Raw genomic sequence first — 15,621 nt, 5'->3', positions numbered from 1 at the left:
TAACAATTGGGAAAACTTAGGGTGAATGTTCCGGCTATAGTTCGATGCAAATTTCAGAATAACTTTAAATGCGCCTGAAAGTGACAATTCAGGTAAATATTCAACTACATGTTATTTAGTAAAGTATCTCTAAGTAGCACGCTGCGCGCATGAGACAGCTACTGTTGTGTGCAGGGAGGGGAAATTTAATCTAAAATTTAAAAACTTGTAATTATACAAATCCACCATGTCGACTTCAAAAATGTTATCAGTATTTGGTGAGAGGACATCTGGTGACACGGTCAGACATCAGAATGGTAAGTATTTTCGGAATAATTAGCATTTAGGTGTGGGTCTAGGCCTGCATGGCCTGGGCAACGCGTGTTATAAATCCTCATTCTCATTTATTGTGATGTGCGCCCCAATGCACCTATTTCCGCCAGTATTAGATTACTGCAACTGATAATAATAAGAGCAGTAAAATTTGACGTTTGGTGATCAGTTAGATCATCCGTAAATTTGTAACAAGGAACATATGCCATGGGGCTTTGGAGTAATTATAGGACGGGGGGGCTTTGGACATCCTTCTTTGGTTTTTGTGCACAGGCATGACAGGGAGTTGATGCCTAATATTATAACAAAATTGGTGATTGGAAATGATTTTGCTCTCTAAACTTTTCAGCCCCTGATTTATCACTCAACATTTGCATTATAATATGTGGCTGACTTATTGGAATACATGTAATACATCTTACAAAAAAAGGCATTACTGCTAAATGCAACATTTTTTCTCAGTTGTCAATTGGCCAAGATTTACTTTAATCCCCCACTAAAACATGCACAATAGACCTGTTCTCTGCACAAACACCTCCCAACATGGAAAAATTGATTTTGAGCAAGATATATCCATGAACTGTCTCCCCATAGACGCCTTTCAAAGGAAAATGAGAAGAGATGGATTGAAAAGTTGAAGAGTTATTAGCAATTTAAAATGTAATACTTGTATGAAATGTCTGTTTACATGAAGAAACAAGATTCTGTGGTACCATAATCAACCAGAACTACCATAAAGAAATTAAACACAAAAGGGCTTTTTCACAAGCTACAAACAAGCGAACCTCCACAACTCCTTGACCGATTAAGTTCATTTTGGTTTTTCCCCCTATTCTTATGAACTCTGTCATTTTTTGCTAAAGTGAAATAGTCAATACTATTTCAAAAAATTTCACTTTAACTCTTCTTTTTTTCTACACAGATTTTAATAATAATTAGAAATGTGAATATATTAAGGGATGCCTAGGTGGTAAGCAGAGTGGTTGGGATAGGGGGTATATTTTTAAAAGAGGGAGGGCTTTTGGAAGTCCTGCCCTGCATGGCACCTTCGTTTAGTCACACTAGATGATGATGCCTAATGGTGATGTCCAGTTAACAATCTGAGATTTTGAGAAGTCAAAAAAGGAGTGTCCTCTCTTCAATCTCTTTTGCTTCTCGCCCTTTGTCACCTAGGCATCCCTGCTTTATGATCTTTGCTCTTCTTTTATCACTGAGCCAGGTTCTAGCCAGGCTTGCAATAGCTGTCAGTCCCCCGATATGCAATCAATACACTTCTATTTTTCTAGTGAAAGAATTTGTAAAATAGAGGTTAAGAAACACGGCGGTCAGAGAATTGAACAATTTCTTCAAAAATCACAGATGAACAGTTACTAGAATGTCATACAAATGCACAAGGTTTCACTGCACTGTTTCGTGTCTATTTTGTGAACATCAGTTTTGTGCTTTGATCCTGATCACCATTAGCCTTTCAGAATCAAACAGTTGAAGCTCTTTCATTGAACTGTCTCATTTTTCTTCCTTCCAAAAGCATGTAAAGCTTGGGCCCTAAAATTTAGCCTTGCCCTTTGGGAAGGTCATAAAAGGTAAAATCAAACAATTTCAACATTTTTGCCCTTTCCGACTCTACCCCCAAGAATTTGGTTTTGGATCCATCTTTGAATCTGTGCCAGTAGTACATTGTTCATATAATTGTTTTCTGCTCCTGCAGTTACTGCCGCACTGGCCGTGGCCAACATTGTCAAGAGTTCACTGGGGCCTGTTGGGCTGGACAAGATGTTGGTGGACGATGTCGGTGTGAGTATCAGTTACTCTGAAGATTGTCTTAAGGCCGGTTCAAACCTTCAGTGAGAGTGAATCGAATTTGACATTGTGAAACATTTGCAGGGAAGTTTGCTTATTTAAAATACATCCAGCAGTTGTGAATAATGCAGTATGAGCACTTGATTTGATTTCACAAGTTTGTATTGTTCCTTCCCACGTCAATTATGAACCTGCCTTTAACCCTAACCCCCAAGGGTTGCTGGCCCTAACCTTCCCCATTCACACAAAGTTAAACACCTATATGGGACTTTGTGCACAGAGGCTGTTGGACTTTGTTTTGCTGACTGTTTGTGTCTTTGCGTGCTTTGCTTCCGACACATTGTTTCCAAGTGACTGCAAATCATTGAAATCTGAGCATTGATGCTCTTTCCGTCTCTTCATGTAGATATGGACACTAGGCTTAAAGGTTAAAGGCGGCACATCATACTGAATTGTCTTCTCTTCTCTTTTGCGTGTACAGGACGTGACAGTCACCAACGATGGTGCCACCATCCTGAAGCTTTTGGAGGTGGAACACCCAGCAGCCAAGGTTCTGGTAGAGCTGGCTGATTTACAGGACCAAGAAGTGGGCGATGGAACCACGTCTGTGGTAAGGCCTGACTGAAATGTGTTGTGGTAACAGCATTGGTCTGTATCGAATCAAAACGGTTTTCCTGAATTGAATCTCAAGTTCTTCATGTGGACACTTTCTGAAAACTGCATAACAAACACTTTTGGTTTCACTAACCGCACCTTGTAAAATAAGTTGTTTTTAACAAATTGACATGCAAGCATGTAGGGGATATGCCTTTCAGAGGAAAATGCTTTAAATGGTTTTACACAAATTTATTTTGGACAAAAATTGTACCTGAAAGCCTTTTAACTTCAGAAATTCAGGAAGGTTTCACTCCATAGGAACAAAATCACAGAGAGTACACACATAGTGCTCAGTTATGGTTCGTAAACCCAAAATTACCAGGTTCTGTAATGTTTGTGTGAAAAAAGCACACTCAAGTACCATCAAGTGTCAGTTAATGATGACGGTGATGAAATATATTGCGGCTGCCCATACGTTGGATCTGAATTACATTGGGAGTATTTTGTGGCTTCAGGTTTAGTCTGAATTAAAGAGATACTGTTTACTGGTAACATTGTAGGCTTATATTTAATTTGAAATAGTCGTCATTTCTTGTTTGCCAAGTGATACTCAACTCAGACTCAGTCATTTCCACCGCAGGTTATTATTGCAGCTGAGCTGTTGAAAAACGCAGACGAACTGGTCAAGCAGAAAATTCACCCTACGACAATCATCAGCGGCTACAGACTAGCCTGCAAGTAGGTCCAGTCTGCTTCCGTTCATTTCTAAAAACATTTGGATGTATGGGAGATATTCCTGATCTTATGCAAAGATGCAGATAGAACCATGTGTATGTAATGGATTGTAAGTTGAAGGTTGAGCCTCACAGTATGAAACTGCTGTTAACATGGGTATGTTTTGGTTTTGGTCACCAGGGAGGCATGTAAATACATCCAGGAACATCTTACCATTGGTGTGGACGAGTTGGGCAAAGATTGCATCCTAAATGCAGCCAAGACTTCCATGTCGTCCAAGCTGATTGGACGGTATCCTTTTCTTGATATGTGTATCACATTCCAAAGATTGTAGTGGTTTGTTGTAGATATCAGACAGTGGCAAATAGATTCCCTATAGTTTTGGCAAGCAGGTTGTCTTTTTCCTTGACTCCCAAATTGTTGTAGTGATTCGGACTTCTTTGCTAACATGATTGTGGATGCTGTCATGGCAGTCAAGTTGACCGATCCAAAGGGTATCGTCCGGTACCCAATCAAGGCCATCAATGTGCTGAAGGCCCATGGCCGCAGTGCTAAGGAGAGCGTTCTGGTCAGTGGCTACGCACTGAACTGTATGCCAGCATCTCAAGGTGATAATGAACCCCAAGACACTGCACACTTGTGTTGTACACCTGTATCCAGTTTCACAGGGTTCAAATATCTGCTAAGCAGAATATAACTGCTTAACAAAGTCAGGTTACCATCCAAAACATAATGTAGTGTGTTTTCTTTGTTATAGGTACTCCACTAATTTTGTGCTCAGCATGCAAATTTGCTCAGCAGGATTTTCTGTCAAGCAGCTGAGGCATGATTTCTTCTCTTACGATGAAATGCTATGAATGTGTCACTAGTGACTCAAAACTGAGAAACAGCTGCAAATTGATCTACAAGGCAAATATCAGCTGAGAACCACGTGTCAAGCAATGTGCATTGCATGACGTGGGCTGTTCACCAGTTTTGGTAAAGCAAACATAATTTCTGTATATGGCACCTTTCTTTACACAGCAGGAGCTTGGGAAGTCTCTTCTCAGCGTGGCGAGATCAAAATCACTCCAACGCCTTGCTATGTGGCGTTTGAAGAACGAGCGGATCTCGAACAGGAAATTGCTTCATGTCAAGTTTTAGTGGGAGTCGTATTTGTTAACAATAAATACTCCTGAAATTTGACCTGAAACATTTGTATTTCAATTGAGAGATTCACTGTATGGTGCTCTAGCAATCACCTGCGTCATTGGCCACATCATCAGTGAATGATGTCATAAAAAGTGTATAAATATGATGTCAAATATGACATCTGGGTTTAAAAATGATTTCTGACTTGTGACTGCAGCTAAGTTTTTCCTCCATTCTTTCCCATGTTATTTGCAGCCATGGTCAAGCGCATCACCGCTGCCAAGATTGCCTGCCTGGATTTCAGTCTGCAGAAGGCCAAGATGCACCTGGGCGTGCATGTCATTGTGGAAGACCCTGAGAAACTGGATGCCATCAGACAAAGGTGTGTGGGGACCCCTTGGGGTGACAGTCTTGTTATAGCCATGTCCAGTTTACCTAGCTGTGGCTAGAAATAACACACTGCAGCCATGTCCCATAGACTTGTGTGTTACATGACGGCTATAGCCAAGTAATTGGGACTTGGCCAGTGTACATGTAAATGCTTGTCTAGTTCCCTTCTCAAATATATAATGATATATAATATAATAATAATAATAGTATAATATAGTAATTTAAATGTATATTGTTGATATGTCAGTGGGTGGTACTCACTGTTGCCATTCTTGAGATTGATACCTTTTTTAAAAGTGATAGCAGACAGAATTACATCTTTGCAGGGAGTTGACAGGCTAGTATAAATCCGGTAAAACACTCAGTGACTTTTGGAAGGAAGTTAAATAATTGTCATCCCTTGAAACAAGTTGCCCTCAGAAGGTTTCAGTGCATTGTACACTGTCATCTGCATGTGAAGTACTCCTACGGTTTGGTCAGCTTTTCCTGGGAAAGTCTGTGGGACAGCTGCACAGAAAATTTGATGGACTGGCTATTGAGAATGGTCTGTGTGATTGAATACAAAGAAAAAGGTCACGGAAAATTTGTGTGTTAAAAAGAAATACAACCCAAGGTGTTTTTTTCTGCTTTCTTTGCAGGGAGGCTGATATCACTAAGGAGAGAATACAGAAGATTGTCGGGGCTGGAGCCAATGTGATCCTCACCACTGGCGGTATTGATGACCTCTGCCTCAAGTACTTTGTGGAAGCAGGCGCCATGGCTGTTCGACGATGCAAGAAACAGGACCTGAAGAGGATTGCCAAAGCAACAGGAGGTACCTCGCAGCACCTGTGATGTCCCTTATTTGTAGTTTATAGGATAGGAGATAAAATAGTTTGTTACAAATCATACTATACGAATTTATACCCATGTGGTATTATACTGATTTATTCTGTAATTTGCTAATGCTAAACTAATAATGCAATATGGCAAAAGTGAGGGTACTTTATGACCTGTAGCGAAGGCTAGTTTTCCGTATAGAATACACATATTCGGTGAACATCTGTGGTACGCATGTTAATTTCAGCCATTGAAAATGCATGCTATCGCTTTCTTTTGACAGACAGTGACTACTTAATGGGCTTGCACTGTGGTTGTCTTGGGTAGGTGGGAATGAATGGGTGCCTGTGAGGCAGAGATGGTGGTTGTGTTGGATTCGCCATTTGTACTTAAAATATGGCAACGTCAGCATCTGTGTTCCCAATGGAGTGGAGACAATCCAAGGAATGTTTGTGGGCCTGTTTAGCAATGGGATTAGAGGTGTCGTGTCTTGAAGACCAGTATTGGCAGATGTGAACGCTTGACAAATTACAGATGTGAAGTATCTTGAGACCTCGGGGTATGAAGTACTTTATATTCACCACCACTGTGTTCTCCAAGTTCTAAATTTTAACTTGGTGGGGCTGATAAACATAATGAAGTGAGAGTGAGGCGAAGCTTTAACATGGGGGTTCAGTGCCCATGTTTTGGCCCTCCCCATAATTATTTATTTCATTTCTGGGCATCAGAGGGTAAGTTTTTCTTCTTCATATGTTGGGAGTAATTTTAGGCTTTCAAAATCAAGATAATGCTGTGTGTTAAATGGGAGTATTCAAGAACATAAACGTAGCACGCAGAATTTTAAACTGGACAGCCAGATTTGACAGTTAAGCTGCTACTTTTTAAACCTGTTGAGAAACAAGCAAAGCTTGATGGGCTGCCAGGCTACTTCTGTAAGCAAGAGAACTCTAAGCACGACATTTTATCACCAGATAACGTGACAAAACCTAAAGTGACCTTTACCCCCTCGTCTTTGACTCTTCACAGCCCAGCTGCTGGTCACCCTAGCTAATCTAGAAGGCGAGGAAACATTTGAGCCCAACATGCTGGGCCAGGCAGAAGAGGTGTGCGTGGAGCGTGTATGTGATGATGAACTCATCCTCATCAAAGGGTACGTCCAAGCCTCTTGACAGTTAGGCTGGATGTTGTCAGCTTCCTTGTGCAATGAACACAGCGGTGTAGTTGAGTTAGATTACTAGTAAGAGTGTTAATGAAAAGAAATGTAAAAATTGCAGGAGTCAACTTATGGCTGGTTGTTGAGAGTATATTTTAATGAGTGCAGTTTTATACCAAAATAGAAGACCTCGTAAAAACTTTCACTTTTCAAACCACAAAACCTGGAACCATTTTTCCACATTTTCGACGAGCCAAGCAGAGTATTTTTTTGGCTTGATTACCTTACTTGGAACCTGATGTGGTAGTTTTGCTAAATTGGCCATGGGGTCGTGGATGGATTCTCAGACGTTCCTAGCCAAAATAGTTAAGGGCATAAGGTTGAAAGAGTGGGGAATGGTATCTGATCTTATCACTCCTGAATGATGGGTTAAAATGTTTTAAAGGATCAGCCTAAAGGCACAAGTTTGGACCAATTGTATTTCTTTTGTAAACAGTATTGTCAACTGCTCTAATGATCCTTGAAATCTTCACATGCTTGCAAAGCCCTGAACACACCAGATTTTCATAGACATTGGATGATATCTTGATCTCCACTAAAATGTACCTTACGCACGGGTAGCGCTGCAGCCGAACTGAACCAAAAATCGTAGAAAATGGCGCTTTCAAACCGAACCCAACTGGTTTTGATTGGATGCTGATCACAGTTGAACTCATCGAAGGCAACTCTGGAGGGAAAACTGATTTTGCCAGGGGGGCCAGTGCAGCGCTCTAGTGCGCAACAAGATATTTGTTCACACGGTTGGCCCAACTTGCCTTTCATTGATCAAGTTTGATCAAAGTAATAAGTGCGAATATGTTGTGATGGAATTTTTGCCATATCTCTCTTAGTTTTTTGCAAATCTTCAATTACAAAATGCTGTTATCCATTTGAAAAAGACTGATGGAAAATAGCCACTTTGGCCACGTGGGTGCCATCCTGGGAGAGCATGCTGACTTGATAACAAGGTTCTAATACATCCAAAGCTATGGTTTGGCAGTTGAATCTGTTTCATAACCAAAACAAAATGCGCTCAAAATCTAATTCGATCTTGTATCCTGTAAAGAAGGAACTCCCGTTTGAGCATGCTGGTTTTTTTCTGTTTTCACTGGTCCGAACACACTGCTTTTGGTCTGCAAAACACAGTAGCAAACTGTCACACATCCAACCGTAACTTTCTATGGAATTTTAACTCCCAAACTAACCTTGGGGAAACAGTTTAGATAAAAATTATGTTCACATCGAGGTTGCTCATGGATGGAGATGGAGAGGAGATTGCTTGTATTAACTTAGTTTACACTTAGAAGTACTATACGGCACGGTTGTAGTGTGCTCTTCGATGTCTAATGTACACTCTATATGTACACGTATGTACATGTATATGTTTGTACGTGTCCAAACCCGAAGTGAACCGAATTTCAGCAAAAAATTTTCGAACCGTGCCCGAACTGAACTTGAACTGAACCTTGGCACCTACTTGCAGCACTACACAGAGCTTGATTTCCGTCCTTGGTGGAGATTCATTGCATGTGCCATTGATAACTCTTGAATTGAAGGACTCAGTTTTCAAGAATGGTGTTTCAAAGATGCATGTTTGGTAAACAAATGTTTTCTGTGCTTAGTAAATTTCTGGGGTCAAACAAACTGGCCCGTACCCTACGAGATCATACAATCACTCCAGTGCCTCATTCAGTGGTATTGGAGAACGCACAGGTCTCGTACAGCAAAGAATTTCAAGTCAGGCACAATCAGGACGCGTTTGTATGAAAACCACAAGTTCTTTCCACAGCTGCTTGACTTGAAACATTTGATGAAGCATTTAAATTTAGAGATGCATCGTAGAGAATGTCACTAAGTACTTATCTAAGAAGGTCACTTCTTTGATATTCAGGTCAGCTTCCTGTGAGTGTAGGACTCTTCACACATCTTCAGAAAGTCAGCATTGACATTAACACTAACCCCATAGGCCTGTTTTACTAGGATACAACCACAATTCTGTAAACTCCTCCAACTTCCTCCATGTGAAAATTGGATACAACCTCAATCTTGCTTTTGTTTCTTGGATTTATTCCCTGAAGATGTGACCATTGCCTCAATCTTTCCAAATCCTTTGACAATTCCCAGCAACACATACATGTGCAGGGGCAAGTCCAGGCTGTTTTGGGGGGTAACCTACAGGACATTGCAATCAGGTTGCATTAAAATCTGTCTCACACTAACAAAATACAATGAACACTGTTTGGGCAGCTGTTCTCGAGGGTCTTTCAATTTAACACAGATATGAAGTACAATAAAGCGTTGTTCAGAAATTTATGCAAAGTTATGAACCAGTGGGATGGGGGTCCAAACCAAGTTTCTTGCACCCAAACAGGTAAAAAAGACTCTTATTTTAAACAGCTCACCCACAACACAGAACAGACCTTTAATGCTGCGTGTCTGGAATAATCCCTTTCATTGCATTTGATGGTCAGGCCCAAGGTGCGCAATGCAGCCTCTATCATCCTGCGGGGGGCCAACGATTACCAGTGTGATGAGATGGAGCGTTCGATGCACGACGCCCTGTGCGTGGTCAAGCGGGTCCTGGAGAGCAAGTCTGTGGTACCTGGGGGTGGATCTGTGGAGGCGGCCCTGTCCATCTACCTGGAGAATCTGGCTACCTCCTTGGTGAGTTTGTGATGCAGATTCCATGATTCAGTGAATCAAAGCAAAGTTGCTACCAAGTGATACTTGTCACTATTTTTGTGTACTTTTTATAGATCCACTAATTGAAGTGACATGGTGTGCCCAAGAATAGCACATGGGAAGCAGTTAGAATTCTTCCCATACAGTTCTTCTTGATTGGGATGCTTGTCCTGGTGGTTCTCATTTAGCCAGTGCTATTAACCACTTGCTGCCGGGGTTGCCGGTACCGGACACGTATTCTCTATACACGTGGCCGGGGTCTCCAAAATCGGACAAAGGGTACTGGGCCTTGTAAGAAAAGACTGTACTTGTAGCAAAAGACCAGGATGCTGGGAATTACGAACCTTTTTCACTCTCAATTGTGAAGATAATCCAGCCTTGTTTTGAAACAGTATACCACTGTTTGGGGCACTTAGCGCAAGTGGATTATCACCGGGGACAAAAGCACTCCACCACCACAGTGATAAGCCACTCAGTACGCTGCATGCTAATCTAGCCCCTATTGAAAAGAGGTCAGCAGCGCACTGTGCCAGGTTTGTGAACAAAAGAAAGTTATATAACACCCCACAATCTGGGCTCTTTTTACCAGGCTGCAGGCCTGGTTGAAATACTCGGGCGTCAATAGATGAGCGTGGGATTAGAGTAGAAGCCAGACAGTCCTTCGTGTGGGTTTAAGTGTACATTAAATGAAGAAATGAATTTTTAAAGAATTTTGAAAACAGAAAAACAGAAAATTATCCCGTCTAAGCATCATCAACATTCATAAATTCCCCGGCGTGAAGTGGTTAATACTTGACAGTGGAAGATTTGGGTAAAGTGGCTTGCCCAAAGACACCACGTAGCAAGCAGCTAGAATCAAACATTTTGTGCCATTGTACAAATGTAAGGCAAATTTCAGCATCAAGTTCATTTATTTCTGCTGCAGATCCACAGATTGTGAATGTATCTTGGCACATATTACCACAAGTAGTTTTGGATGTCAACTTCAGGTGTTAGCCTGATATGTGTAGAACAAATGAGTCTCTAAACATATTTCTGCTTGGTTATGTTGTTCACAGAGCTCCAGGGAGCAGCTGGCCATTGCTGAGTTTGCCAACTCCCTGCTGGTCATCCCCAAGACTCTGGCTGTCAACGCTGCCAAGGACTCGGTGGACCTTGTGGCCAAACTGCGAGCCTACCACAACACCTCTCAGATGCAAGCGGACAGGGCCGAACTCAAATGGTGAGGGAAATTCTGGGGTTGGAAAGCAGTCAGAGTCAAAGTCAGAGACAAAGTTTGAGCCGAGATTTGGACAACTCATTTGTATCAAATTTGAATAGAATTTATTGGAATTCGGTAATAATCATGACTGAAAATAATGAGAGGAATTCTATCTCTGCAATACCCAGTTGAATTGCTTCAAACTGTTCTCCAGGCTGTGAATTGCATGTTCTGATTCTTAGAACTTTCAAAATCAATAGTGGAGAAAATCCAGCCTCGTTTCCAAACACTATACCACGGTTTGGGGCATTTAGTGCGAGCGGATTACCACCTGGGACAAAAGAGCTTTACCACCGCAGCGATGAGCCACACAGCACTGCTGCATGCTAATCTGGCCCCTATTGAAAAAAGGTCAGCAGCGTACTGTTCCTGGTTTGTGAATAAAAGAAAGTTACATAACACCGCACAATCTGGGCTCCTTTTACAAGGATGCAGGCCTGGCTGAAATACTCGGGCGTCAATAGATTTTGTCTGTCAGACTAGAGTGTCCACCAGACAGTAATTCATATGGATGTAAATGTCCATTAATTAAAATGATGCATTTTGGAAGAATTTTGAAAACTGAAAATCTTGAAAAAGTCCTAATTATGTGCACTGCATTTTTCAAACCATCTGGCAGCAAGTGGTTAAATCAGTGGTTCTAAGAAGCCTATTGAATTTGGGTACAAAATATTAAGGTTCAAGGTCAAATCGGCTAAAACAATAGAAATCTTGTCAGCGCGATAACTTGGGAATTACATGTCCTGTGGACTTCAAATTTGGTGTGTAAGTTATAATCAGTGGTCCCAAGAAGCCTATTTAATTTGGATGCAAATTATTAAGGTTCAAGGTCCAATTGGGTAAAAATATAGAAATCTTGTCAGCGTAATGACTTGGGAATTTCCGTACATGTCCTGTGGACTTCAAATTTGGTGTGTAAGTTGTAATCAGTGGTCCCAAGAAGCCTGTTGAATTTGGATGCAAATTATTAAGGGTTCAAGGTCCAATTGGGTAAAAATATAGAAATCTTGTCAGCGTAATGACTTGGGAATTTCCGTACATGTCCTGTGGACTTCAAATTTGGTGTGTAAGTTGTAATCAGTGGTCCCAAGAAGCCTATTTAATTTGGATGCAAATTATTAAGGTTCAAGGTCCAATTGGGTAAAAATATAGAAATCTTGTCAGCGTAATGACTTGGGAATTTCCGTACATGTCCTGTGGACTTCAAATTTGGTGTGTAAGTTGTAATCAGTGGTCCCAAGAAGCCTATTTAATTTGGATGCAAAATATTAAGGTTCAAGGTCCAATTGGGTAAAAATATAGAAATCTTGTCAGCATGATGACTTGGGAATTTCCGTACATGTTCTGTGGACTTCAAATTTGGTGTGTAAGTTGTAATCAGTGGTCCCAAGAAGCCTATTTAATTTGGATGCAAAATATTAAGGTTCAAGGTCCAATTGGGTAAAAATATAGAAATCTTGTCAGCGTGATGACTTGGGAATTTCCGTACATGTTCTGTGGACTTCAAATTTAGTGTGTAAGTTGTAATCAGTGGATGCAAAATATTAAGTTTCAAGGTCAAATTGGGTAAAATATAGAAATCTTGTCAATGTGATGACTTGGGAATTTCCGTACATGTCCACTTCAAATTTGGTGTGTAAGTTGTAATCAGTGGTCCCAAGAAGCCGATTTAATTTGGATGCAAAATATTAAGTTTCAAGGTCAAAAACTCAAATGAACAATGGCATGTTTAGGGGATTTCATGCAGTCGTGGCGGGGCATATGTGTTTGTCAATACAACCGTGTTGTTGACTTTGTTTTGCGACAAGTCACTACTTTTCATTGAGTGGATTTTATGGAGGGTTTTCTTTTCTTGGGGGGGGGGGACGAGTGGAATTCCGAGTAGATCACACTCGCAGGCACTACCTTGGCTCTTGCTGAGGTCTCTCTAGTTGATGAGATGTCCATGTGGGACATTGATTTGCTGTTATTGGAAACCCAGAACACAAAATGAGCATTTGAGTATTGTGATAATGTGCCTGTGGTCTCAGATGATGTCAAGGGCTTTGATGGGAAAATTTTCTTGGCATGGTAACTCCAGGCATGATTTTGAGTGCAATTTTGTTGGTATGTGAGTGTCTGCTCCTTGTGTTTAGAGTTTGACCCGAACGTCAAGGGTTCAAATCCAATGTTAGCTGCATATTGTGTCCTGGAGCAAGCTGCCTCCCTCTGATTGGCCTCTCACCACCCTGGAATATAAGAGAAACTGGGCACTGGCTTTAGCTGAGGAGCTGAGCAACTTGTGATGGTCTGGCACACCATCTTGGAGAGATGATGAACACCTGTCTGAATGATGGATGGCCTACACTAGTTGACCTTTCAGAACCAGGTCCATGGTTGCATTTATTGGTACAGAGGGAACAATGCAATGTACGCGATGTCATTGGCCATGAACGCCATGAGAGTTGCAGTCCATTATAGAGTGGTAAAGTGGTGATGAGTTGGTTAGGGTCATTTGCAAGTGACTGTATTGCATGTGTGCATAGTTATGAAAGCAATTTTCCAGTGGTCAACTGTAGTTTATGCCCGGTCTTACCCTAGGCAACAGTGTGATGACACCATAATTTAAGTGACCGTCTCCTGATCCTGGATTATTGACTTTCTTTCCCCCTCCAGGGTTGGCTTGGACCTAGTGGAGGGCACCGTCCGTGACAACAAGAAGGCAGGTGTTTTTGAGCCGGGCATCTGCAAGATCAAGTGTCTGAAATTCGCCACTGAGGCGGCCATCACCATCCTGAGAATAGATGACATGATTAAGCTGGCGCCAGAGGAAAAAGAACCAATGGAAGAACATTGACGACCCCGAGTAGCGCCGTAAAAATTTGAGTGTACTAACTTAAAACAAAAACATGGTTGAAGATAATGTATTATTTGTCACTGCTTGAGGGTTTTTCTTTTATACCAGCTTGGTGTACTGTTTGCGGAATCAAGGATTCTTTTTTGATTTATATAATGTGATGATTGTTAAAAGTGTGCAAAAATAACCCCAAGAAAAGTATCTGTTTCACATGACATGCTCCATCAAAACGGGGAATAAGTCAGAAAAATTGGTAATACTCAGTCACTGAGTAGAGTATGTTAGTGGTCATCCATTTTTGTCTTTATTTTCATGAGTGTACAAACGATACGCTGGGCGGGAGGGGGTGAATTGGTTGCGTACGCTTTAGAAACATGTTAAAAATGACGATTATCATAGACTGGCCAACTATCACCCCCAACTATTATATTGCGTGTGAGTAGAGAGTGCGCAGGACTCCAGGCAATGGCTATTTTTTAACCATTCGACGATTTTGCCTGGTGTCATATATGAAAATAGTACACACACAAGTACCAAGCAAAATTCACTAACGTTGAAATCACAGCCACTTGTAAAACAGTCTTCGAGCTTCCCCCAAAGCTCCTGTGTGCCGTGCGTGCATTTAGGTTTGGTACCCAGACACAAGTGTATTTTACAGTTTATTTATGTATGCATTTTCCCTTGTGTGGAAAGGTGCCCTGCTAAAAGCACAACGTGCTTAATACACGCAAGTTTGTACATGTACGTAATAATGCAAAAAATCATTGTAACCACATAACTGTATACTTTTTACCACTTTTTATATGCTTTTGTGAAGAAGAACAAAATCAAATCAAAGGTAAATTCGCTGACTGCTATTCTTGGCCACAAAAAATTGACACTTTTATTTTAAGAAAAAAGTACCTGTCAGTGGGGCAATTTGTCCTTAATTTTTACTTGCCCGAAGTGAGAGAAGAAATTTGTCCCAGGCAATCGCAAATCCGTGAATGTCGAGGCCTGTCATGGACGTTGTTTTTCCTCCTGCCACTATTCTCTGATCGTCTGCTGCACATGAACAGCCGTACATTGTGAGTTAGAATGGATCCTGAGGCACCACAAAGAATTCATCATTTTATTCTGTACTCTTTTAGTGGGCGAGGGGGCCAGGGAAAAGAGTACGCTTTGTATACTTGTGAAAATGATGACTAAAATGGATGACCCATAAATTGCATGTGTACATGCATTGACAAGTTTCCTACTACAGCTCTGTGTTGGGCAACTAGTAATTGAGAGATGACCCATTAAATACGGACGATTCACACCAGTGCACCCCCATGAGTCTGCAATGCGTTGGCCAATCGCAACGCGCGAAATTTGTCGACCCTTTCCAAACATGCTTTGGGTCAACAGATTTCACGCATTGTGATTGGCCAACGCGTTGCAGACTCTTGGTGGCACACTGTCTTGAATCACCGGTATTGTGTACTTTTTCCAAATTTTCGGAGGAGATTTTGGAACATGTATTGTGAATCGGTTACTGATTGTAAAGTACAATGGCATTTACATGTACTATGTAGAGAAACAGAAAATCTAAAGATTTCACAGTCCGTTAAAAAAAACAGACCTATTCCTGACTTTGATAGAGTTGTTCACAGCTGACCACTGTAAGATGACAGTTAATGGTTGACCACAACAGAAGATGACAATTCCCTTGTGATAATATGGTTCAAATGTACTTTCCCTCCTTGTCAGTGGTATTCAAATGACTTTCCTGAAAAGAATACCTTAAAAAAAACTCTTCACTGCTAAGTGACGTAGCAGTGGTGAAGTTTTCATGTAGTTGTGAATAAACGTGTGAGTCTGTCTCACTGATGTGCCGTCAGCTAA

The 15,621-nt window shown here is 41.2% G+C and overlaps 1 protein-coding gene across 1 annotated transcript; it reads left to right on the top strand.

The window, feature by feature from the left end:
- The first annotated feature begins 69 nt into the window (after positions 1-69).
- On the top strand, positions 70-15,621 carry LOC147795244 (T-complex protein 1 subunit alpha-like). The gene is made up of 12 exons (XM_087132167.1): positions 70-296; positions 2,021-2,106; positions 2,594-2,722; positions 3,350-3,447; positions 3,625-3,735; positions 3,871-4,052; positions 4,831-4,957; positions 5,604-5,779; positions 6,811-6,934; positions 9,448-9,640; positions 10,717-10,880; positions 13,575-15,621. Exons 1-12 carry the CDS (start codon positions 227-229, stop codon positions 13,753-13,755), a joined length of 1,641 nt encoding a protein of 546 aa, XP_086988293.1. The 5' UTR covers positions 70-226; the 3' UTR covers positions 13,756-15,621.

Source organism: Acanthaster planci, unplaced genomic scaffold (assembly GCF_054643075.1).
Source record: "Acanthaster planci isolate LZ-2023a unplaced genomic scaffold, COTS_SCS Contig111, whole genome shotgun sequence".
Taxonomy (NCBI): Eukaryota; Metazoa; Echinodermata; class Asteroidea; order Valvatida; family Acanthasteridae; genus Acanthaster; species Acanthaster planci.
The sequence above is the reverse complement of the archived record's forward strand: the minus strand, read 5'-3'. Positions and strand labels throughout refer to the sequence as shown.